The 27211-nt window shown below is 45.7% G+C and overlaps 1 protein-coding gene across 1 annotated transcript in view; it reads left to right on the forward strand.

Annotated features, from left to right (window-relative positions):
- PTPRM (protein tyrosine phosphatase receptor type M) overlaps nt 1-27211 on the forward strand; it is a 650464-nt gene that overhangs the window by 246607 nt on the left and 376646 nt on the right. The window contains exon 3 of the mRNA XM_008159881.3: nt 6288-6559. Within this exon, the coding sequence (XP_008158103.2) occupies nt 6288-6559 (272 nt within the window). The remainder of the gene's footprint in view (nt 1-6287; nt 6560-27211) is intronic.

Genomic DNA, 27211 nt, shown 5'->3' on the forward strand with positions numbered 1-27211 from the left:
TGTTCTTCTTCCACTGTTAAGAAAAATACATAGATTGGGTACCAAGAGTGCTATACCCCTATAACTTTAAGGCTGTGCCACTCAGAGTGCTCTTGAGATGAGAGGTGGTCCTCACATTGTTCCTGCTCCATGGGCAGTATAGAAATTGAGAGAAAGTCTTTAGAAATTTTTAGAGGAATTTGGCAGAGTAATTTTATGTTTATTTAATAACGAATTTGTGCTTGCATGTTGCATGTATTTTTATTTTCTTTTTCTAAAAAATCCATGTTTATTGTGCTTTACATAAACTTGGTCTGAGATGCATTAGGAATTTCAAAGCTGCTCCTTTATCATAGATTGTTTGAGCAGCACTGCTCTAGATACCTTCATTGTTACAAGCGGAGTATCTATGTAGGTGAGAGGAAGCCCACAGGCCATGTAAACTAGAGTCAGGATATATGCTAGCAAAGATGGGACTTGTAAACTTTTTATGGCTTTTGGACCTTCAGTTCATAAATGTGAAGGCATGGTCATTGAGGGAAAAAATGAAGATGAAACAGCCAAAGGGAGTGAAATACTAAGGATCTGTGCACTTTTATTACAACTAAAAGGCTTTCCAAAACTGGTTTGGCTCAGTGGATAGAGCGTCAGCCTGCAGACTCAAGGGTCCCAGGTTCGATTCTGGTCAAGGGCATGTACCTTGGTTGCGGGCACATCCCCGGTGGGGGGTGTGCAAGAGGCAGCTGATTGATGTTTCTAACTCTCTATCCCTCTCTCTTCATCTCTGTAAAAAATCAATAAAATATATTTTTAAAAAAACACAAAAACTAAAAGGCTTAAAAAGTGAATTTTATAATGGCTTTCAAGTTTATAAATGCTTCTTCTCTGTCAGCCAAAGTATTCGATAACACACATCATTGTCTCTTCCTGATGGATGACTGAAAATGCTCCCTTTTTTGTTGTGTGCACAAAGTTTCTCAAATGTAGCAAGAGAATTCAGCCAGTTTCCTCAGCCTTTAAAAATCTAGAGCCTCTACCATACCAATGCAAATTTTAATGATGGTGTAGAAGGGAATAACTAATTATACATAGTTATTGCTGCTGTAGCAAACAATGATGGAAGATAGCCTTATCAAAAGCATTTGCCAGTGGATATGATTAAGCTAAATTTAATTCACCCAAAGATTCGAGAATGCGAACACTGCATGTTCTCATAACAGAGTTTTCCTTTTCAAAAAAAGGAAAATAATTATTCTTAGCGGACCTTCAAAGTTTGCATGGAAAGACTGTTCCTTTTGAAGCCCACTCCATTATGTGGAGCTTTTTTCATTTGCCTGCAGTGTTAAATTCTCTACTTCCATACTAGGATTTAAGAGTGTTTTGTTATCTAAACACAAACAGAACTTCTGTGCTAATTTGAATTCTGATTTCTTTTATTTGCCCAGTTGGAGTGTTTTTTTGTAGAGGAAAAAAGTTGAGGTAAGGAAATGCTTACCAAGGGAGACCCAATTACTCCTTGAGAATTCATTTCCTCAAGTCAAAACATTGAAGTAGAAGGTGAAAATTAAACATTCAGCCATATAGGGATATTTAAGAAAAATCACCCTCTTAGTCTACAATTGAATATAAATGTTTTGAATTTTTTAAACATCTGGCTGGTGAGTTGACTTTTCTTTCATATCATATAGGTGACACATTCAAACAATGAAAAGGCATATCTTTCTTCCCACTTCCCATTCTCTATGCACAATTGTGAACTTCCCCAAGGATTCTGGGTTCCTAGACTCTGCTAAACATAAATGTTCACATTTTCTTCTCTAAACTCACCATAAGACAGTAGTACAGCACTGGCAGAAATACAGTATTGGCTGAAATGTCACCTTCTATACTTTGAAACCATGAAGTAAATTCTCATGGTCACACAGAAATAAAGCTTCCCTTCCCAAAGCTTAAATGTAGGGGCAAGATTGAGTTCAATACTTGATTCATTGAGTTTTGTAATGCCATTTGTAATACTAATGGTCCTCTCTCATAAAGAAAGGGAATTTTAAAATTATCACTGACCTGAAATAGGATAGGATCAGGAAGATTGTGATGTGGACAGGTAGAAATCTGTAGAGCTAAATGCTAAAGAATTGCAGAAAATTCAGAGAAGTCATGCATTTAGTGGAACTATGAGGAAACAAAATAATCATAATGCTAATAACAAACATATTTTGAGCTTATGCTGCATGGCAAGCATTGTCCTAAGTGCCTTTCTATGCATTAATCATTAATTGTGTGGGCTGCATAGAAATACCACTTGAGAGACTCCAGAGGAAGAAAAAAGGGAGCCTTTCAGGGGAATGTCCCAGGGGATAGGTTCTCATTAAAGAGAGACACTTCCTCTAAAAGGCTGTGTGTGTGACACCAGAGTGATGCTCACCTGGTTTCTGGGCAGGGGGAGGAGAGGTCTCTTGCCTGTGACTATGGAGATAGCCCAGACAGAATTGCTTTCTGTGGACCAGAACAAGTGAAGGAAGAAGACAGTGTGGAGCAGGTGTTTTCACCAGCTCTATACATGTGTGCTTGGAACATCTCTGACATTTTACAAAATCACACACAGTGATAGTTCCTGTGAGGAACATGGGGTTGAGGCAGACCACTCACAGTCTAGGCAGTTTTGTAGCCAGAGAACCAATAAAAATAGTAACAACCCCAATCAAAACACTGGCCCGTTGACTCCCATTCACTGGCAGTTAGAATCCCAGTGAATCCATCCTTAGCCCTGTACCCGAGAGCTCCAGCCTCCTTCTCACTAACCGGTCCTGGAATTTGTTCCCTTCTAATAGGGACCCCTGTCTGCCAACTTAAAAATCGGATCCAGGGTTTGTCCTCTTCATCAGTCCATGCTCTTTCCTTTTTTTAAAAATATATATATTTTTTTTTATTGATTTTTTACAGAGAGGAAGAGAGAGGGACAGAGAGCTAGAAACATCGATGAGAGAGAAACATCTATCAGCTGCCTCCTGCACACTCCTTACTGGGTATGTGCCCGCAACCAAGGTACATGCCCTTGACCGGAATCGAACCTGGGACCCTTGAGTCCCCAGGCCGATGCTCTATCCACTGAGCCAAACCGGTTTTGGGAGTTCTTTCCTTTTTAAACTCAGGAGGGAGTCGAGTTTCTTCATCCGTTCTTGTGGTTTCCAAGACAGCTTAGCAGAGGAGAAAGAGGAATGGCTCTGGAAACCACTAGTTTTCTTCTTGCCACTTCTTAGACTAAGCAAAAGCACTGCTCAGGATTTTTTTCGTTGTTCAAAAGCTACCACATAGCCTTCTATTTAAGAGAAAATTTGCCCCTGATCACTCTGAAACTATAATGTCCTATAAAAAGATTACACACGAACCAATGGTACTTCGGTCTTACATGGATGTCACTCCCCTATTTGCTAATCCTATGTCAACTGTATTATAGAAGATGCCATGTGACAAACAGACTGGATTCTGGCTCAAAAGGGGGAAAAAGAAGAGTATGAAAATTAGAATCATTTGAGTATGTAACATAGACTGTCACCTGACATCAACATAAACATTTCTGTATGCTTTCAACAGCTCAGAAAGCTGACAGCCTTTCGTGCTGGGATGGAGCATATTCAAGTATTCGAGGAGGAAAGGCTGTGTAGCTAAAAAAAAACAACAGCATTTTAGGGAGCCCTGGTCATTTTCTGAACAGAATGTTAGGAAGTTACCAAGTTTATGCCAAGCTGTGAAATGGGATTTGTATGGTTCAGCTTCACCCAAGCCATCTAAACTAGACTTCACAGGATTTGGGAAACGCGGACGTTTGCCATCCTTTGCATGTTGTCATGTTTGCCACCCATGGTTGCCCAAGTTTAAATGATGGAAACATTCCAGGAAATGATGTTGGCAGTGTGACAACACTAAAGGTTTTGGTGATTTGAAGATGACCTCAAGGCCATGTCATGCCTCAGTACACATTGTAGCTATGTTGCAGGTAACAGAGCCCCAAATGATTGAATATGAAATAAAATTTCTTATATTTTACTAAGAGCAGAAAAGTACAGTTTTACCAAGAGCAGCAAAGTACAAAAGCCTGCTTTAGATTTCTTATGGGGTTGGTCAATCCTTTGTATTTTGAAGATATTTCTACATTTTGTAGTATATAGCTAACCCAAATCATTTCAATGGCATTCTCTTGCCACTTGTTCCCTTTCTCTGTCCCCAACTCTTTCTTAAATCACATTTCAGTTTTTCCTTATTACTGGAATATATGTTCCATAGATAACCCTTCCCTTGTGGCTTAGCTTTCACATTTACAGGTACATAACATTCATCTCTTGAAAAACTGCTCCATTTTCAAATAGCGACTGTAATTTTCCTTCACTGTTATGAAGGGGTTTGTTTGCTTCGTATATGCTCAAGCAGCACACAGAGAAACATGGGGTTATTGGAGTGTGGCAGGATGAGTAATGGGCTGGAAACTCAGAGGCTCAAAGTTCTGGTTTTGCCACTAACTCATCCTAAAGTCTGGGTAAGCTGCTTCTTAATTTCTCTATGAGATAATTCCTATCTATCTTAAATGGCATTAACACTAGTTCACCTCCACTAGGGACACTGGGAGGGTAACAGCCATAAGCAAACATTTTCTAATACTGATCCTTTAACAATAGCTTATTAATTTGTAAAGGATTTATCTACATTTGTTTTCTTATTTAGTCCTCCCAATTCTCTGGGAAAGGTAGTCCTCTCATTTTTCTGTTTAGGAAATCACAGCTTGTAGATAAGATAGAAATCCCACACTTTTTCTAGTATTGTGTATGTATATTTACATATGGGTGTGGTGTATAGTAAAATACATATATATATACATAAATACATATATATATATATATAAATATATATATATATATATAAATACACACACAAAAATGTACATATACATGCCTCCTTGAAAATTATGCATCACAAGAGGAGCGTTTAAAAAGGAATACATGCTTGGCTGGTGTTGCTCAGTGGTTGAGCATGACCTATGAACCGGGAGGTTACGGTCCAGTTCCAGGTTGGGGCATGTGCCCAGGTTGCAGGCTCGATCCCCAGTGGGGGGCGTGCGGAAGGCAGCCAATGGATAGTTCTCCCTCATCATTGATGTTTCTGTCTCTCTCTTCCTCTCCCTTCCTCTCTGAAATCAATAAAAATGTGTTTTACAAAATTAAAAAAGAATATTCAAGGGCAATCGTCTCCTCACCAAGTAGAAATCATGAGTTCAAGCACACCTGAGTAGTATTTTACTTTTCATCTTAATACTCCCAAGTTTAGGTGTTTCTCCTCAGAGTTTCGGTATATTTTTCTCTCTGCTAAAGAAGACTTATAATGACCTATTTTCCCTTTCATTTTAGAACACTTTGCTTTTACCTGTCTTTATGTGATATATAAAGTTCCTATAATTATTTTAGTTGCCATTTCTGTTGATCTTAAACATGGGGAGGGCCCATATGGCACAGTTAATGCCGGGGTATCTGGCAAGCTTGACTCCATGTGGAAACACTTTTATGGATGGCTTAGTGCCATGGATTCAAAGATAGAAAAAGCTCCTGGAGACTTCTGAAAACGACCATCCTCAAGATGGCCTCAGTATGCCCAGTCATGAAAACACCCCCACTATCAGGAAGTCCGTTGTTATACCAACGGGGGAGGGGTGGTGGGACTGGACTGCACAAATTTTATTACATTGATTACAAGGAGCATCATAAGGCCAATCAGGTTCTCTAAGATTCCACACATCAGACCAATCTGTTCTCTTTCTCTAGGTTATGTGAGAATCTTAAAGTGGATGTGATTCCCAAATGGTGGTACCATTATATAATGTATTGTTGTTCAATAGAACTTTCTGAGATGATGGAAAAGTTCAATATTTCTGCTGCCCAATATGGAAGCAACTAGCCACATGTGACTATTGAGTTCTTGAAGTGTGGTGAGGGTGGCTCAGGAACTAAACTTTGAATGTTATGGAATTTTAATTTAAATAGCTACATGTGGCTTAGTGACTACCGATTGATCAGCGCATGTCTGCAAATTATGCTCATTTCTGTTACTTAGGAGACTAATTTCAGTGACATCAAAGGAATTTTCCATTCACTGATCTTGAGGATACTTTGGGGGTGAAAAGGTATGAGAGCGATGGGATTTTCAAAGCCTAGGTAGGTGCAGAATTTCAGGGTCAACCCATGTAAATGATGGTGGCTTTTCAGAAGTGACCAGAAAGTTGTGTTTCAGATTGTGACTCTCCTTTGATTTTCTTTTCTCAGGTTCTTTCATGTTGGTGAACACATCTGGCAGACCTGAGGGGCAGAGAGCCCACCTCCTTTTACCGCAGCTCAAAGAAAATGATACCCACTGCATTGATTTTCACTATTTTGTGTCCAGCAAGAGTAACTCTGCTCCCGGGTTACTCAATGTCTACGTGAAGGTCAACAACGGGCCTTTGGGGAACCCTATCTGGAATATATCTGGAGAGCCGACACGCACATGGAACAGGGCAGAACTGGCCATTAGTACTTTTTGGCCTAACTTTTATCAGGTATGCTCTTAGTTTTCATTTCATGTTTTGATGCATCCTCTAACTTCTAAAAATCTACTTTAAATGGTATCATCAGGGAATGTTTAAGAAGTGTTGTGATTGTTATACCAATGTAAGGAAAGCTTATGCTATTTGATAGGGAGTGTATTAAAGCTTTGTTTGTAATATTACCTTGAGAAAGGAGTAAAAGACACAACTCAAACTTGCTTATACATATATTAGCAGTAACCTGCAGCAGGGCAGGAAGTGCTCTCTGCAAGGATATTGTACTTTCTATATTAAGTAAACATTATCTGACTCAGGGAGACAGAGCACTTGATTCTAAAAGCAGCAGCCCTTCGTGCATCAGTGGCTCGCAGGGGTAAAGGAGTCATTACGAAGTGAGCCCCATGGAGAAAAGCTAGTGAGATGCAGGTCCCTGCTCCAACCTCATAAGCAATGGGAAGAAAATGCCTTATGTAGGCGGAGTCTTCGTCAGGCGGGAACTGCTGTCCTTGCTGCTGTCATTTGGGATGTTCTTTTGAGGCCACTCCAAGTTCTCATTTAATGTAACAAGGGTGGAGATCTAGGAGAAGTTAAGAAGTGGCACAAAAGCAATCTTGATGTCACATCCTGATCGTGGGAGAGTTCCTGTAACCCAAGCGCATCCTGACGGTGTCAAAAGCGGGAAATTGGTAACGATGTCATTTGGTGCTCTCTCTCCTTTGGTCCACAGCGCTTTTCCAAATAATCTGATATTTAAAAATAACTCCATTTCAAGCTATGAGGATGCATTAAGAGGATTGTGATATTTTGCTTTTATCTTAATTCCTTTGGCTCACTGAGGAGCCAAATGCATCATGTATCCAAGATCATCTCTCATGTTTGCTCAGGGAGGGGAAAGTGGGTCATCTCATGCCTGCTTTTCATCTGAATGACATGAATTCATTCCACAGGTTGGTGTTTAATCGAAAAGATGCATCCATTCCTCCATCTTTGGATTTGATCATGGGAGTAAATGGGCTATAAATTTATTGCTTTATTTATTTTTGTACCATATACCTATAACAATTTCTGGTATTTAATGAGTGATAAATGTTTCTTAAATGGAAATGAAGGGTTAGTGAAAGCTGTTAGTTCACATATAAATTGTTAAAATTTTTATTTGGAGTACACTTTGGCAATATATTTTAAAGGTGTTAAAAATTTAGCAACCTAGGTGTTAGGAATTAATTCTAAGGAAATAATGAAGAGTGGTTGCAAATAATTAACTATAAGGATATTCAGAGCTGTTTATTTGTAAAAATGAAAAATCATAAACAGTATTATTTCTAATAGAGATTAATTTGTGCTAGTTCAATACAAAAATTTATTTTGTAACCATTAAGAATAATATTGTAGAGAACCATTTCATGATGAATTTGAGCTTATGTTTTTAAATGGAAAAACCCTATGTAAAGCAGTATATTAAATCTAGTTGTTTAAATTAGGGTTAAGGTTAGGGTCATACACACACACACACACACACACATCACACACACACACATATAAATATATATATATATATATAAAACAGGTAATATGCAAATTAGCCGGGACACCAGAGGAGGCTGCACAAGCAGGTGGGCAGGAGGGGACTGCGTGTGTGGTGAGGCAAGCCACGGATGGTGCAGGCCCACAGAGAACAGGGCCTGCCAGCCGTGTGTGCTAGCAGTCCTGCATCTGCACATGAGCTGCAGAGGAAACACCTTTTCTGACCGCTCATTGGCTAAGCTTCCCATACGCCATTCTCAGTGTTCTTAGTAACTTGGGTAATAAGAATCCAAGAAGGTGACCTAGGGTTTTTCCACCTCATTCCTGGAAGAAAAAATGAAGGTCCGCTGCTGGATGGGGCTAAGAAATGGCATATCCTGCCCTAGCCGGTTTTGCTAGGTGTATAGAGCCTCGACCTGCCAATTGCAGAGTCCGGGTTTGATTCTGGTCAAGGGCATGTACCTAGGTTGCAGGCTTCTCCCTGGACGGGGCCCAGGTCAGGGTTCATGCAGGAGGCAACCAATCAAAGTGTCCCTGTCACATTGATGTTTCTCTCTGTCTTTCCCTCTCTCTTCCATGCTCTCTAAAAATCAATAGAAAAATATCCTCAGGTGAGGATTAAAAAAAAGAAAGAAAGAAATGTCATATCCTATGAAAGAGACATCTTGAAAATGCCTAAAGAAATTTGTCATTTTTTCATGGTGAAGGGACTGGAGTTCGTGTTGATGAAAACACCTTGGTGGCTGCAGCTGCCGGCAGTGGCAACAGCAGCAGGGTGATGGGGGTGGTGCCTTCCCCTGATCAGTCCAGTAGCCTCCTGCAGAGGAATGCCAGACTGTGGGGAGTGGGCCTAAGCCATCAGTAGGACATCCCGTGAGGGCTCCCGGATTGAAGAGGGTGCAGGTCAGGCTGAGGGATGCCCTTCCAGTGCACGAATTTCATGCACCAGCCTCTAGTATATATACTAGATGGGTGGTAAGGAGCAAGGGGTCCCGGACTGCTAGAGCACTGGACTGCTAGAGCACCACTGTAAGAGGGATGTCTGACTGCTGGCTTTGGCCCAATGCCCGGGGGATCGGGCTTAAGCCGGCAGGTGGACATCCCCCAAGGGGTCCCAGACTGTACTGTGAGAGGGTGCAGGCCAGGCTGAGGGACCAACCCCGCCCCCCCCCCCCCCCCCCCGCAGTGCACAAATCTTGTGCCCCAGACCTCCAATATTTTTTTTTCTAGAATATATATATATTCTACAATGTATGGTGAAATAAATATATTTTAAAATGGTATCTCCACAGATAGTGTTTTGATTTTTTTTCTGCCATCTGTCATATTTTAAATTTTCCCCAATGTACATGTATTGTTTTACTTATAAACAAAAAGGACAAAATCTAATTTTTCTTCCTGAGGAAAATATCATATTTAATGAATACCTTATTTTTTATAAGTATATTACGATCTGTGATATAATTAAAAAATATGGTCTCTGGGGAAAAGTTTCATCTTTCATAGGATTAAAATGGAAGCAGGGAAATGGATTTGGCTAGGCCGGGTTTTAAAGGGCTTTTGTCTGGTGTACAAGGGAAAGAGCTGAATGTCTTTAGAAACTCATTTTGGAGGAGACTGTCTAAAAGTGGAGAAGGCTTAGTTCTGTGATGTTCCCACTGCCCCCTGGAACCTGCGCTGAAAAGCTCTTTCTTAGGCTTCTGTTGGATAGAGGCCAATGGGACACAATTCTGGACAAGGTCAGAGGGTATGTCCTGCTCATATGTGCCTGATTTTCTTCTTTCTTTTTGACGAGGGCCCTCTCTGGCTGATAGATAACTACCTTCCCAGTTGTGTGCTCATAAGGTCTTCCCTTCACATGTGGGGAGAGAGTTTGCCCTGGTCTTTATCCTCTTCTTCTAAATACACTAATCTCATTATGAGGGCTCCAAGTTCATGACCTCATATAAACCTAATTACCTCCTAAGGCTCCATCTCAAAATACCATCACATTGGAGGTTACAGCTTTAACATATAAATTTGGGGTGGGGAGGTACAGCATTCAGTTCATAACAGCATTTAACACACCAAGTTCAGACCATCAAAATTTAAGACTTTAGGAGAAACCAAGATGGCGGCATAGGTGAAACACCTAACCTGCAGCCGGGCACAACAATTTCAAAGGCACAACTAGAGGTCAGAACGGACATCGTCCAGAACCACAGGAGAGCTGGCGGACTGAAATGCCCACAGCTGGGGGGAAGGAGAGGGCCACGGGGACAATCGGGGGAGCCGTAAAAGACTGAGGTATGGAGAAACTGGCGGAGACACGAGCGCGCGCGCCTGCGGGGAGGATGGAGCCGGAGAGGAGGGGGCGGCTGACGGCCTGGCCGGCGTTCACTGGCAGGAAGGAGATAAAGGCTCCGGAGTGCGCTAAGCACCGGCTCCGACTGCACTGAGCGCCAGTTCCGGGCGAAACCCTGGGAAGCCAGGCGCAGGCTGGGGGAATGAATCTGGGCTGTGGGGCGCAGGCACAGAGGAGCGGGGGAAGGCAGAGCTCCAGAGGCGCGCACGGGAAGGGGCGCAAAGGACGGACTGTTGCCTGCGCCACTGAACTGCCCTAGCGGGAAGGAGACATAAGCTCAGGACCGTGCTGAACCCCAGTTCCGACTGCACTGAACCCCAGTTCCGGGCGAAACCCTGGGAAGCCAGGCGCACGCTGGGGGAATGAATTTGGGCTGTGGTGGCGGAGGCACAGAGAAGCGGCGGCTCCAGACGCGCGCACTGGAAGGTGCGCAGAGGACGGACTTTTGCCTGCGCCACTGGGTGGCCCTGCTGGGAAGGAGACAGGGACGCCAGACTGCGCTGAGACCCAGTTCCAACTGCACTGAAACCCAGTTCCAGGCGAGAATCTGGGAGTCCAGATTCATTAGGGGAGGGACTGGACTGTTTGGCAGTGGGCGAAATTCCAGGGCGCGTTTCTCTCAGAGGTGTTTGCAAGGAATACAGAGGGACACAGACACAGGAGCCTCATAGGGCGGGGCTGACAGGAAGCCAAGGTTGTAGGCTCCACCCTGTAGCTCCGCCCCAGCCAAGCTGAGCAGAAGCTTTTTCCTGCTGAGTGCCTCAGGTAGTGGCTGACCCACACTGCATTGGAGACCCAGAAACGAGGGCATCTAGTGGTTGGTGGGAGATGACACCAGATTTCAATCACTTGCATAAGGGAGGCATTCTAGAGGCAGACTCAGTGAGCGCCAAGGCATTGCTGCATCAAGACCCGGCCCACAAACATGTCTCCTGCACAGCAACTCTTCCTATATGGACAAAGAGGGTCCTCACGGCCAATTGGCCTGGACGACAATTCCTCCCAGTGACACCAACAACAATCAAGACTTAACTGTACAAAGGAGGACCAAGATGGAGAAATAGGGCGGCAGCCTGATCGTTGCCTACCACAACAATATTGAGACTACGACGGGAGAGCAGAGCAGACACCAGCCAGAAAGACCGGGGGGCTGGCTGAGCAGATGCTCTACAACTAGAATAAAAGAGAGGGGTACGCAGGATGATGCTGATGCCGGTGACCCAAAGTCCACACTTTAAGAACTATGGCTCAGGCGACACAATGGCGGCCTGGAACGTGCTCGGCGCAGTTCCCCCGGCGGTCTCCGGCTGAGGGGACGGCTCCACTCGCTGCCGAGCACGGACAGACGAGCCCCTGGGAGACATGGGGTGGGAGACTCCGTGCTTGCTGACCTCCAAGTCCTTCAAGAATCTCAATGCCCCGAAGTGGCCAGGTGCGCACGCTCAGCGACTGGCCACCGTTGCAGACCCAAGGGCCGACGCAGCGACACCGGACCAGCCCACCGCCGGGCACCAGGCACACCGGAGCCTTGCCGAGCCCGCCGCCCAACGAGTTCTGCGGCAGCCGCCCTGGAGCTCTGAGAAAATGACCGAAGGAATTGCTGAGAGGGAATTGACCAACAGGAATTGGGATCAAGAAGACGAAACCCCGCTGAGACCCGAGTCCAGGCGAGCCTGCGAGCCTCTGGGCTCAGATGTGGTCACACGCCTCTGGGTCTAAGTGAGGCCTCACGCCCCTGGGTTTGGGTGAGGCCACACGCCCCTGGGTGCAGGTGAAGCTGGATTCCGGGTTCGGGTGAGGCCATGTGCCCCTGGGTCCGGGTGAATCTGAACCCTGGGTCCGGGTGAGGCCGTGGGCCCCTGGATCCGGGTAAGGCTGGGTCCCGAGTACGGGTGAGGCCGTGAGCCCCTGGATCCGGGTGAGACCACGCGACCAGGGGTCTGAGAGAGGTAATGCGCCCCTGGGTCCGGGTGGCTTCGTGCACCTAGGTCCAGGTGAGGCCACGTGCCCCTGGGTCTGAGAGAGGCCACGCACCCGTAGGTCCGGGCGAGACCATGTGTCCCTGGATCCGGGTGGGGCCTCGTGCACCTAGGCCCGGGTGGGGCCGCGTGTCCCTGGGTCTGGGGGAGGCCAGGCGTCCCTGGGTCCGGGTGAGACCGTGTGTCCCTGGATCCGGGTGAGACCTCGTGCACCTAGGCATGGGTGAGGTCACGTGCCCCGGGGTCTGAGAGGCCAAGCGTCCCTGGGTCCGGGTGAGACCATGTGTCCCTGGATCCGGGTGAGGCCGCGTGCACCTAGACCCGGGTGAGCCCAAGTGGCCCTGGGTCTGGGAGAGGCCAAGCGTCCCTGGGTCCGGGTGCGACCATGTGTCCCTGGATCCGGGTGAGGACGCGTGCACCTAGGCCCGGGTGAGCCCAAGTGGCCCTGGGTCTGGGAGAGGCCAAGCGTCCCTGGGTCCGGGTGAGACCATGTGTCCCTGGATCCGGATGAGGCCTCGTGCACCTAGGCCCGGGTGAGCCCAAGTGGCCCTGGGTCTGGAAGAGGCCAAGCGTCCCTGGGTCCGGGTGAGACCATGTGTCCCTGGATCCGGGTGAGGCCTCGTGCACCTAGGCCCGGGTGAGGCCACGTGCCCCTGGGTCTGGGAGAGGCCAAGCGTCCCTGGGTCCGGGTGAGACCATGCGTCCCTGGATCCGGATGAGGACTCGTGCACCTAGGCCCGGGTGAGCCCAAGTGGCCCTGGGTCTGGGAGAGGCCAAGCGTCCCTGGGTCCGGGTGAGACCATGTGTCCCTGGATCCGGGTGAGGCCTCGTGCACCTAGGCCTGGGTGAGCCCAAGGGGCCCTGGGTCTGGGAGAGGCCAAGCGTCCCTGGGTCCGGGTGCGACCATGTGTCCCTGGATCCAGATGAGGCCTCGTGCACCTAGGCCCGGGTGAGCCCAAGTGGCCCTGGGTCTGGGAGAGGCCAAGCGTCCCTCGGTCCGGGTGAGACCATGTGTCCCTGGATCCGGGTGAGGCCTCGTGCACCTAGGCCCGGGTGAGCCCAAGTGGCCCTGGGTCTGGGAGAGGCCAAGCGTCCCTGGGTCCGGGTGAGACCATGTGTCCCTGGATCCGGGTGAGGCCTCGTGCACCTAGGCCCGGGTGAGCCCAAGTGGCCCTGGGTCTGGGAGAGGCCAAGCATCCCTGGGTCCGGGTGAGACCATGTGTCCCTGGATCCGGGTGAGGCCGCGTGCACCTAGGCCCGGGTGAGCCCAAGTGGCCCTGGGTCTGGGAGAGGCCAAGCGTCCCTGGGTCCGGGTGAGACCATGTGTCCCTGGATCCGGATGAGGCCTCGTGCACCTAGGCCCGGGTGAGCCCAAGTGGCCCTGGGTCTGGGAGAGGCCAAGCGTCCCTCGGTCCGGGTGAGACCATGTGTCCCTGGATCCGGGTGAGGCCTCGTGCACCTAGGCCCGGGTGAGCCCAAGTGGCCCTGGGTCTGGGAGAGGCCAAGCGTCCCTGGGTCTGGGTGAGACCATGTGTCCCTGGATCCGGGTGAGGCCGCGTGCACCTAGGCCCGGATGAGCCCAAGTGGCCCTGGGTCTGGGAGAGGCCAAGCGTCCCTGGGTCCGGGTGCGACCATGTGTCCCTGGATCCGGATGAGGCCTCGTGCACCTAGGCCCGGGTGAGCCCAAGTGGCCCTGGGTCTGGGAGAGGCCAAGCGTCCCTGGGTCCGGGTGCGACCATGTGTCCCTGGATCCGGATGAGGCCTCGTGCACCTAGGCCCGGGTGAGCCCAAGTGGCCCTGGGTCTGGGAGAGGCCAAGCGTCCCTGGGTCCGGATGAGACCATGTGTCCCTGGATCCGGGTGAGGCCTCGTACACCTAGGCCCGGGTGAGCCCAAGTGGCCCTGGGTCTGGGAGAGGCCAAACGTCCCTGGGTCCGGGTGCGACCATGTGTCCCTGGATCCGGATGAGGCCTCGTGCACCTAGGCCCGGGTGAGGCCACGTGCCCCTGGGTCTGGGAGAGGCCAAGCGTCCCTGGGTATGGGTGAAGCCAGATCCTGGGTCCGGGTGAGGCCGTGCGCCCCTGGATCCATAGGCTGGGTCCCAGGCCCGGGTAAGACCACGCGCCTCTTGGGTATGGGTGAGGCCACGTGCCCCTTAGTCCGGGTGACGCCATGCCCCTGGGTTCGGCCGAGACCAAACCAGAGGGAGTCGGACCTCCATTACCACCATTTGTCCACCATCCAGAGCTGAGGGGTCAGTGCTGACATGTACACATAAGGAACTACTGGACAGTGAAATTGGGTCTCAAAAGAACTGTTGGTCCAGGGGGAAGCTCGCTACAGATTGATTCATTTGCCTGTCAGCATAACTATTATTGCTCATCTCACATTCAGTTCTTATTAGTATATATCTAGTGACATATGATCTCGCTCATCTAGGGGAAATGATGAACAACATAGACTGAGGAACAAGAACAGAACCAGAAGCAAGGAGGCATCGATCGGACTATCGGGCCTCAGAGGGAGGATAGGGGAGGGTAGGGGGAGGGTGGGTGGAGGGGGAGAGTTCAACCAAAGGACCTGTATGCATGCATATAAGCCTATCCAACGGTTAAGTTCAACAGGGGATTGGGGCATGCGTGGGGAGAGGGGTGGGATGGGAATGGGGGGATGTGGACAAATATGTGACACCTTAATCAATAAAGAAATTAAAAAAAAAAAAATTAAGACTTTAATTTATAAAGTCTTAGGAGATTAGTCTTTTAAAAGGAATTTTCAACTACACTGAAAGAAAGGTAGTACTGTATATCAAACTATTAATGATTTCCATGAATTCTTTTTTTTACTAATTTCTTTGGAATGAAATGTTCTGCCTTCTAATTGTAAACCTCGGACACTCACCCCACAACCACCCCCTCCCTCCCTCTGACTCCTCTCACTTTACTGAGCTGTATGTGATTTATTATCATAAATTGGGACTGAATTCTCATTCTAGCTTTTTGGTTCACTGAGAGATTCATTAGGAATAGCTTCATACTTTGAATTTAAAGGTGGATTTGTAGAGACTCTTTAATATAGTGTTGCTCAGTGTTCATGAACCTGGTAATCAACATCTCTAAAGGGCTTGGATCCACTAAAAATACACTTGCTCATTTAATTCCTGAGGTCTCCAACTGAGCATCAGCATTTAAAGTTTTAAAGGCATAGTTAAGGTAGTACTTCGCTTGTATTTTTGCTTTATCTGCTGGCTGGTAAACATACTGAAGTTGTTACCCTAATGGTAACATAAGCTATAAGGTAAATGGTACTCTGTAGATGATACAAGAGGAATGTCAGCAGGAAACTTACAGACTCTCAGCAATAGGTATTCAAATCATCATATAAGCACGGAATGCTGTTTCCCAATTGGGATGAGGAAGACAAGCTGTATTAACAGAGGTGAAGAAGGAAAATATCTACCAAATCCTGTTTCCACCCTGGCCTAACTTATCCTAATAGGAAATGATCAGGAGAAAGTCAGAAACGTAAGTTGTCTGTGTTCAGGCAGCACTGCCCTGGGGAGGGGCTTCCCTGCTGCACCCTGCAGTTCCCAGCCTGTGTCCTGGTGCCCTTACTGAGGAGACAGGCTGTCATATCCTAATGCTCTTAGAAACATGAAACCTGCATGAGTCTGTCTGCCTTTGAATTAATTTCCCATATAGAGTTTTCCATATGAAGTTCTGCACTAGCCTGAGGAAGTGAATCTATTTTATGTGGCTATTATATTTCCACTAGAGGCCCAGTGCATGAAAATTCATGCACTGGAGCGGGGGTCCCTCAGCCTGACCTGCCCCCTCTCACAGTCCGTGAGCCCTCAGGGGCAGGAGGTGACCCAGCGATCAGGGGAAGGCGACGCCCCCATCACACTTCTGCTGCTGCCACTGCCGGCAGCGCAAGCCTCGGCTGGCCCTGGTTACCTGAGCCTTGGGCCAGCCCTGGGCTGCTGGACAGCCACCATTCGAGGTTTGCCTGCACATCGGGCCAGCCCTGGGCAGTGGCCGCTGCCAACTATGACTTGCCTGAGTCTCAGTCAGTGGGGCGTGCAGGAGGACCTGAGAACCCTGGTGGGGCTGGGGGGATTCCGGCAGCAGGCATGCAGAGCGGCTGGCCCCGGCTGAGAGGAATGGAGGATACTCTCAACGACATGAGTTATAACTTCCTATTTGTTGTACACCACAGTCAGGCTTCAGCTTCATGGGGGGAGGAAGAGAGAGATTAGCAGCTTGTTGGAGGAGCCTGGGAGAGCTGTCAGTCAGTGGGGGAGGTGCAGGAGGACCCGAGACCCCGGTGGGGCTGCGGGGACTCTGGCAGTAGGCGCACAGAGCCGCTGGCCCTGGCCCTGCCCCCACTGTGGGTGCCGCCATCTTGTGACAGCATGATGGTCAATTTACATATTACCTCTTTATTACATAGGATGCTCAGGGACTCAGATCACCTCCCAGACATCACCTCTGCACTAGTAGTTAGGCTATTATAGTTAGCCAAGACACACTATAGAGATCTAAACAAATTAATGTAAAGTGAATAGATAATTATTAATTTTACTCATTTGGTACTTTGCTTCCAAAACATGCATTTTACACTTTTAAAAGTAGTTTTGATATAATGAGTTAAGATTGATGAATTAACTGTTTTTTAAAATATATATTTTTGTAGATTTTTAGAGAGAGAGGAAGGGAGAGAGATATAGAAACATTGATGAGAGAGAAACATCGATAGGCTGCCACCTGCACGCCACCTACTGGGGATTGAGCCAGCACCTGGGCATGTGCTCTGTCCAGAAACCAAACCACAAACCTCTTGGTGCATGAGTTGACACTCAACCACTGAGCTACACCATCCAGGCTGAATTAACTCTTTTAGAGTAATTGCATATTGCTTGAAACTGGGCACCATCAGAGTGTACTAAAAGAACATATGTTTTGGGTTAGACAGAACTGGATTTGAGTATCAGCCCTGTTTATGTCTAAACTCAGGTAACTAATATAAACTTACTGGGACTTACTTCCCTAATTATGGGACTAAATATAAAGGCTGTGCAGGGCATTAAGATGAAAGAAAAAGCACATTTGGGACATGCTAACCTCTCAATAAATGGTGGAAGTTTATTGAGATTAAGATTTGTGGAAGACAATAAAAAGGGAATCAGCTAATAGTGGAGCACTTCAGTTCCTACTATATCACTCCTTACAAAAGTTGTTTTTTATCTTGTAAGAATCTGAGTTTTGCAGTTACTCAATTTGGGGATGTTTCCAATAAAACTAGACACAACCACCCTATGTACTTCTGATAATCATAGTAGGATGTTTTGGGCATCTTTTGTTTTTGTAGTTTTGTTGGAAACATCCCCAAATCGAGTAACTAATAATATCCTCATTATGCATTTATAGAGTTTCAAAAACTTTTCTTAGTGGAGTAAAGTGTTCTTGCCACAGTCGTTATTTTATGTTGCTTTTCTTACCTATAGGAGAGTAGTATTCTACAGGTACAAATCCCAGTGATAACCTGCACAGATTACAGCTAATTTTGGGTTAATTACTATTCATTAAAACATGAACTGTCAACTATTTGGTGATTAACACATCTTTAATTCCTTAATTAATGTTTGTCTTGATTACTGCTACTTACAACCTGCCCCTCTGTTGGGTGAAGCAGTGGGAAGTGAGAAGTACCTGCTACCTGTTTTCATCAGGGCACCTGGGCTGCAGCACCTGCTTCCTTTGATTGAGGCATTGACTTCCTACCAGTTTGAAAATAGTATTTTACTTACTCTCCTAAGCACCCTCTTGCTTTATTGTGCTCGTTTAAAACAAAACAAAACAAAAACAAACAAAAAACAACACAAAGATTCTGCTTTGATTCTACTCTTCCCTCCGCTTTTCTCTGGGCCCCACAAGTTTTCAGAGGCCACCCATCCATTTCTGTGGATTCCTTACCTGCATGCACCCAGAGAGGCCGCTGGAATCCCACACTCACTGTATTTCTCCCTGCTTTGGAGTACAGTTCTTCTGAGTTTACCCAGAGGCTAGGAAGGCAGTGATCTTTAATGCCAGTGGTTACTCTGCAAAGAGAAAAGTGCTCAGGTGGCCTTGAAACCTCCTCCCCTATGCCTCTTGATAAAGGGGCTGGGCTGTGGGGGCAGTGGGCACTGACAGGAGGGAATGTGAGGGTAAAGTCTTGGAAGGATGACCATCTTCTTGTTTCAGAGCCTCCCTGTTAAAACAAATTCCTTTGGTACTGAAGGTCCTGGGAGAAGATGAGTGGATTCCAGCTGATCCCTGCTCTAAATTCTCTGTGCAGGGAGGACGGAAGGAGCTTGCCCTTTAGGGACGATAAACCTAGATTTACCTTTATCAGTCTGACATCTTCCCTGGTACAAGAGCAGCTGAGATAATAGGAACAACTTGATCTTACCCATCTCTTCACATTTAGCTCTAACTTTTACTCCCCACACAGCCACCCGCGTTTCTTTGCTGTGTCTGCCTCCAGCTCACGTATTTTACCAGAACTTCATGTAAAGCCCACCCTGAAAGGGAGCAGCGCCTCATAAATGTGCTGCTCAGAGCCAGTGTTTTAGATCTGAATAGGTGTTTTCCAAATCGTGGTCCACAATTACGAGCAATGTTGAAGCATATTAGTTGACAAAAGGAGAAGAAGCACTGATTTAAACAAAGTTGAACACACTCTGTATTGCAAGTCATTTCGGAGTCCGGGTATGTTTCCAAATCTCCAGGAGGGACAAATGGCAGGTACAGGTGCCCAGCTGGAGTTTTGGGCATCCATTTAGGCTTTTGCAGAGCATCTCTTGAGTCTAGTATTCCCTGGAGCACACTCTGGAAATACCGATATGTACTAATGGAAGAATAGAGCACTCCCTGACTCCATAAATTTCATACCTTATGGCCCTTATTCCAAGTGCAAGACAATTGAATTGCATCACTTCTTGAGGCTGACATGGGGAATTAGATGTGGCCATGAAATATAACTGGGTCTCAAGCAGGAAAGCAATTCTAAGCAGTTGCCCTGTCCTCTGCATTTTGTGCTTAAAAAAGATGAGCAGTCTGTTTTAAGAAATCAGTGGGGACAACAGGCTGTCACTTTAGTATGGACCCAGGGCTGCATTTAGGAGGCACATGGATTCACATGATGGTTTTTCATCTTCAAAGGTAATATTTTTTAAATGTATGTATTTTAAATTTAACCTCATCTCTAAGTTTTATTCTTAGTTTGTGCTTATTATTTGATGATCAAGAAAAATTAGTTCTTCTGGGTAAACTTCTTTGTGGTCTTTTTCTTGTGTTTTTCTTTTCTCCGCACTGCCTTAATTTTATTCTATATTTCATTTTATACAGTGTGTATTTGAGCTATGATTAGAAATGATTTGAAAAGAACATTAATGTTTTTCGAATTGTGAAGGGAAAAGAAAAAGAAAACTGAGGAAGTCATGTTTATTGGTTAAAAAAAACAGATGAATTCATTTAAGAACCACTTTAATGAACAGACAGGAGAAAGCACTGATAGTTCACTGCACTGTGAATCTTACCCTTTGAATGCCTTTACCTTTGGGAAAGTAGTAGGTTTTTACTTTACTTTGATAACATGTCCATATAAACCAATGCTTTAATATTTTATTCCTGTTTTTTTTAAGATCACACAATTTGTGGTTTTGCTTTGACTCTTTATCATTATAGAAACTCTTATTTTACCGTATATGTTTTTGGTGTTTATTTAACTCATTTGGAAAAGAAATAAAAGTAATGGTTTTGTAAATGGGTATGATCCACCTTAGCTCTTTATTCAAATCAAAACCAGGAAGGATCTACTAGATTATGTATGGGAGGACAGATATATGCCATTTAATCCCCTTTGTTCTAAGGAACCCACAAAAGGCTCCCACCAACATGTTTTCCATGGTGAGTATTTGGGTTGGTGAGCAAACTTCTTTGCTCACACATTGCAAGGGAAAGTAGCAGCATGGAAAGCTAATTTTGCTCTTCACTGAAGCAGGGAGGATCAGAGATGCTGCAGTGTTAGATTGCTTCCTGTCTCCTGTTTGGCAGGCCTCTGAAGGAGAGCCCGATGTCAAACCCCTCATAGGCCAACATCCAGGATGGCTTTTCCTGAGCAACGAGAGTCCATCGTTAACTGGTTATTTCTATCGACGAACGAATGTACAAACCTATAGGAAAGTTTTATGAGAGTTTATTTGAGCCAAATGTTTGAGGACATGCCTGGAAATAAGACCTCAGTGAATTGAGGAAATAGTGGAAAATTACTGTTTGTTTTTCCATTCCTTTTATGTTTTTTTAGAATCAAAGGAGAAAATGTAAGGAAGTACACGAAATCCGTTGGTGGTAGATTGAGGAGGTAGGAGAAAGCAGAGCAGAGAAATATCTAGGACTGAATAAAAAGCAAAATGAAGAAACGCATACTTCTTTTACATTGGTGGGTTCAGGACAATCAATAATTAGTATTTACAGCACATGGAGATGGTATGCAGACAACCAGATGACCATGAGGGGTTCTGTGGTCATGTGCTCGAATGCCTGCAGTTGTGCCTTTAAGGGGCCTATACAAGAAAATTATTGTGGCATTTCAAAGGTGTGTTTTCTTAGATGTATAAGACTAGCGGACAGGGCTCAGTTAAGGTAAAGATTGACCTTTGCTAAAGAAGCTGTAGGCCTGGGATGTGACTACCTGCCATGGCCACCCCAGTTAGCAGTTTATGATCAGACCATCCTGTGGATTTACTTTTGTCAGGCCTGCCTTGTGGCCCCCTTGAGCTTGTTGGGTGTATTACATAGCCCTATTTTCATTCACATTTCCTACCTGAGAGCAAATAGCTTTTCCCAAAGGCCATGGAGATACAGCATCTTATCTTCTGGGATTTTATTTGTTGAATAATTGAGTAAATGTTGGTCCTCTCAGTTTTACATTTGTTTACATCCCATGGCTACAAATAATATCTTGGAACCATTAGCAAAAATGAATATTGAGTCCTTCTTACATCCAAGTACTTTAATAGAAACAGGGACTCAGAATGAACCAACACATTTTAATACCATCGATTCTCATCATTCTCAGTTGTTAGGTTAATAAAGTCACAGCCACCACTGGATGAATGAATACCAAATTGTTGCTTCTGTGGAAAATACAGGATTAATTCTGCAACCCCCTGGTCAAGACATTTTCATCAGCCAGTCAATACATAACCTTATTTTTTTTGTTTGTGTTTCTCTTAAAGACACCTGTTTAAATTAACATCTATTGTTGATTCTTAACATTGAACTCAGCCAACAGCACTATGGCTCAGACCTGATTGAAGCTTATCTAACGCATTTTTTCTCCATAAGGCACATGACAGCATTCTTGCGCTGAGGAACATTAAACAGCACTCAACACTGCACTTGGGGCCATTGTAAACAGCAACATCGCCAATAAAAGGCAGAAAATGTGAAAAATGTGGCATTACATAGACTGGAATAAGGACATGTGTTTACAGTATAAGAGCTGAAACAGGAAGGCAGTGAGTTACTGTCTTCAGTCTCAGCTGGCATGAGTATGGTGGACAACTCAAGTTTTTTCCACACTGTACACATTCACAAATGACCATGAAAGCTTTGCAAGCATTGATTTGTGGGTTTCAAATAAATTAATGAGTAGGCAAATTCACAAATACAGAATCTGCAAATAATGAAGATTAATTATATTTTCCAATTAAGTCAGATCCAACAAAAGGTTTTGTAAGATTAAATACTGTGTTGTGGCAAATTACTCCTGAATAAGATAGGATGACTTTATGGTCTGTCATACTGAGCCACTACTTTAGCCACCACGTTAGCTTTCAACTTTTCAAATATAATAGTTAGATCCCCCTTATCTGTAGTTTCACGTTCTGAGATTTCAGTTACCCATGGTCAACTGTGGTCTGAAAATAATAAATGAAAAATTCCAGAGCTAAAGAATTCTCAGGTTTTAAATAGTGTGCAGTCCTGAGTAGCGTGATGACATCTGGAAGCTTGTCACTTGGTCCCACCTGAGACAAGAATCACCCCTCTGTCCAGTGTCTCCACACTAAAGACAATCCTTACCCACTTGTCAGTAGCTGCTCAGTTATTAGATCAGTTATCAGGAGGAGAGGGGAGAGAGAGAGGGCCAGCAAATTCAACTTTGATTATAATGTCCTATCTAATAAAAGAGTAATATGCAAATGACTGTCACTCCAGCACACAAGATGGCTGCCCCCATGTGGACACAAGATGGCTGCCACAAGATGGCCAGCAGGGGAGGGCAGTTGGGAGGAACCAGGCCTGCAAGGGAGGGCAGTAGGGAGGGGACCCAGGCCTGCAGGGGAGGGCAGTTGGGGGTGACAAGGCCAACAGGGGAGGGCAGTTGGGGGGACCCAGGCCTGCAGGGGAGGGCAATTGGGGGCGACCAGGCCTGCAGGGGAGGGCAGTTGGGGATGATCAGGCCAGCAGGGAAGGGCAGTTAGGGGCAACCAGGCTGGCAAGGGAGGGCAGTTAGGGGTTACCGGGCTAGCAGGGGAAGGCAGTTGGGAGTGACCAGGCCTGCAGGGGGTACACTTAGGGGTGACCAGGCTGGCAGGGGAGGACAGTTAGGGGCAATCGGGCCAGCAGGGGAGCAGTTAGGTGTCAATCAGGCTGGCAGGGGAGTGGTTAGGGGGTATCAGGCTGGCAGGCAGAAGCAGTGAGGGGCAATCAGGCAGGCAGGCAGGCGAGCAGTTGGGAGTCAGCAGTCCTGGATTGTGAGAGGGATGTCCAACTGCCCGTTTAGGCCCGATCCCGGTGTATAGGAACAAAAGGTATATATAGGGTTCAGTATTATCTGCAATTTCAGGCTTGGAATATATAAGGGAGGAACTACTGAAATCACAAGTTAGATTAGGTTAGAAAGCAAAGACATTTTTTCTAAAAATGTGTGTTTTTTAGTAAAAACAAACAAAAACATTTAGCTGAAATCTTGCTAAAACCAGAGAATATTGTGTAGAATGAGATCTAAGGGTTAGGTTTTAATAGTAAAGAGATATAAAATTTCAGTAGTTCAGGTGTTTATAGAAGATTTGACTGTTAAGTGAGTTGTGTTTTTTTTTATTTTTACTTTAAATGTATTTTATACAGTGTTTTGAGGTTTATAAAATAATTTGTGTCTATGGTTTTATTTTGGTATATTGCAATTATGCTTTTTTAAAAAATTGATAATGCCACTACATACTTAAGTGGGCATTTAAAACTCCACCCGTGTAATACAGTTGAAACAAGTCAGGCAAACAGGGTTTTTTCTCCCTGCCATTGCTGGAACACAGGAAGTGCAATAGTTTGGTTGTGACAAACTATTGCCCTTGATAAGTACTTTCTTGTTATCCAGAGTAATGGCACTTTGTTGGTGAGCCAAGCAGGAATGTTTTCTCTTAAAGCAGGAGGCTGGGTAGTAAATATTTCAGTCTTTGTGGGCCAGATGGTCTCTGTGGCAACTACTCAACTCTGTTGTTGTGTGAGAGTCATCCTAGACAACACGGAAATGAATGAGCATGGCTGTGTTCCAATAAAATCTTATTTATGAGCATTGAAATTTGAATTTCATAAAATTCTCATATGACAGAAAGTACTATTCTTTTTTAATACTCTTTCACCAATTGAAAATGATAAAAGCCATCTTTAGTTTGTGGGCAATACAAAAACAGAAGTTGGGGCCAAATCTGTAGTTGGCTACAGTTTGCTGACCCTTGTCTTAATATGTATGTTGTTAAAACTATGTTCCTTGCATCTATATTTCTAGGTCGAGTAGATGATTGCATTTCTTACTAAATCTGGAAGTAAAAAATTATGCATTAAAGAATGAATATACTTGTGTGTATACATAGTTTTGCAATATATATGCAATATATATATATATATATATATATATATATATACACACACACACACACACACACACACACACACACACACACTAGAGGCCCGGTGCAAAAAATTCATGCATGGAGGAGGGTTGTCCCTCAGCCCAGCCTGTACCCTCTCCAATCTGGGACCCCTTGAGGGATGTCCAACTGCCCGTTTAGTCCCGATCTAAACGGGCAGTCGGACATCCTTCTCACAATCCAGGACTGCTGGCTCCCAACTGCTTGCCTGCCTGCCTTCCTGATTGCCCCTAACTGCTTCTGCCTGCCAGCCTGATCACCCCCTAACCACTCTGCTGCCAGCCTGTTTGCCCCCAACTTCCCTCCTCTGCCGGCCTGGTCACCCCTAACTGCCCTCTCCTGCAGGGTTGATCACCTCCAACTGCCCTCGCTTGCAGGCTTGGTCCCTCTCAACTGCCCTCCCTTGCAGGCCGGGTGCCTCCCAACTGCCCTCTCCTGCTGGTCATCTTGTGTGGGCCATCTTGTGTCCACATGGGGGCAGGATCTTTGACCACATGGGGGCAGCTATATTGTGTGTTGCAGTGATGATCAATCTGCATATTACTCTTTTATTAGATAGGATAGAGGCCTGGTACAGGGGTGGGGGCCAGCTGGTTTGCCCTGAAGGGCATCCCAGATCAGGTGGGGGTTCCCTTGGGGTGTAGCGTGGCCTGAGCGAGGGGCCTGTGGTGGTTTGCAGGCCGACCACGCCCCCTGGCAACCCAAGTCGAGGCCCTGGTATCTGGAATTTATTTTCCTTCTACAATTGAAACTTTGTAGCCTGGAGCGGAGCCAAGCCTAGGGCTTCCTCCGAGGCTGGCAGCCATTTGTGTTGGGGTTATAATTGAAACTTTGTTGCCTTAAGCGGGTGGGCCCGGCCAGGGTGTGCGGAAAGCTTTGCTTCCCCTGTTGCCTGCGGCAACCCTGGCCTGCTCTCTCAAGCTCCATTCTGCCGCCATTTGTTTGAATTTGTTTACCTTCTATAATTGAAACTTTGTAGCTTGAGTGGAGGCTGAGGCCTGGCAAGGGCAGGCGGAAAGCTTGGCTTCCTCTGTTACCTGGGAAACCTTGCTCTCTGTGGCTGTAGCCATCTTGGTTTGGGTTAATTTGCATACTCGCTCTGATTGGATGATAGGCGTGGCTTGTGGGTGTGGCTTGTGGGCGTGTCGGAGGTATGGTCAATTTGCATGTTTGTCTATTATTTACACACACACACACACACACACACCCACTAGAGTCCTGGTGCACGAAAATTTGTGCACGCAGGGGACGGGTGGTGTCCCTCAGTGTGGCCTGTGCCCTTTCACAGTCTGGGGGCCCTCAGGGGATGTCCGACTGACGGCTTAGGTAGAGAGTGGGCCTAAGCAGCAGCCTGGCCTCCTTCTGTGAGAGGCAACCAGCTGGTGATCAGGGGACTGCGCAGACAGTGAGCAGCCGGGCCCGCCCCCCATTACCCCACCAGTGGCCTCCCTCTGCAGAAGGTGATGGGGCGGGCTAATCAGGGGCCAGCGCTGGCCAGTGAGCGGCCAGCCCCACCCTCCCTATTGCCCCTCCAGACACTGGTCACTACTGCCCACCCATTGCTGTCCCCTCCCTCTGCCGCTGGCACGTGTCTTGGCTGGCCTGGTGTTGCCTATTCACCAGCCCCGCCTCTGCCCACCGGTCATTCCTCTGTTGGTCGATTTGCATATTATGCTTTTATTATATATATACACATATGTGTGTGTGTTTGTGTATATGTATGTGCATACGTATTCTACATATATAGACCCTCTTATACCTACTAGTTCAGGCACTTTGGTAACAAAAAGAATCCAGAGTTAGAAGTAAAATAGACCTAGAATTATATCCTGACTCTGCAATGTGCTAATTGTGTGACCTCAGAAAAATTACTTAACCTTTCTAAATCAGCCTTCTCATCCCTAAAAGGCAGTTAATATTGCCTACCTCATATGGTTGACTAGGGAAAATGAGATAATATGTACAGAAGATATTTGGGACATGGATCTGTAAAATATATAAATATTTTTTGAATTTATTTTTTTTTAAAGAAAATACTTTGTGTGGCAACCTAAGGAGACCAAGCCTCACTTCTAAAACAGATTTTCAGTGTATTCTGTTCTGTTTGATAAGCACGGCCACATCCCAAATCAATTTGTTAAACCTTCCTTTTTTATTTTCCAGTGGCGCTGTCAGTGTTCTAGTGTTATTGTTTCCTCTGACCTCAATCATTTTGGCCCTAGATGCTGGCATTTTCAGACATTCCAGGGACTCCCACTGGGTTCTGTCTATACTTGTTATACTTCACTAGGGCAATACCTGCACTTTCAATGAGTAGGCTCTTATTGACAAAAGACAAAAATATTTTTGCTTTTGAAGCTTTCTTGGTAAGTGCACTGGCTAGAGAAAAGTACAAAATAGAAAACTTGCCATATAACAAGAGTTTGTGACAACAAAACCTATATATAAGATGCTAAAATCTGTTGTTGGGAAACGTATTTCAGATGGGCCTCAACTTTTGAGCTGCATTTTCACCCTCTTCTTCATTAGGAACTACAAAGTTAATCTTCTAAGGGCCAGGTGTTAAAATCAAGTTAGAAGTTAATTCAAGAGTGTTCTACAGCACCTCAATTCAGATCTCTTCATTTACTCATAGTTGTTTTAAAGCAACCTTTTCAGTACAAATGATACTTAATTTTCTGTGGTATGTATTGAAACATTTATGTTTTTTTAAAAGATTTTTTTAATTGAATTTTTTATTTACTTTTTTTTTTTTTAGAGAGAGAGAGAGAGGAAGGGAGAGGGAAACATCAACTTGAGAACTAAACAGGGATCAGCTGCCTCCTGAATGCCCCCTACTGG

The sequence above is a fragment of the Eptesicus fuscus genome, chromosome 12 (genome assembly GCF_027574615.1).
Source record: "Eptesicus fuscus isolate TK198812 chromosome 12, DD_ASM_mEF_20220401, whole genome shotgun sequence".
Lineage (NCBI taxonomy): Eukaryota > Metazoa > Chordata > Mammalia > Chiroptera > Vespertilionidae > Eptesicus > Eptesicus fuscus.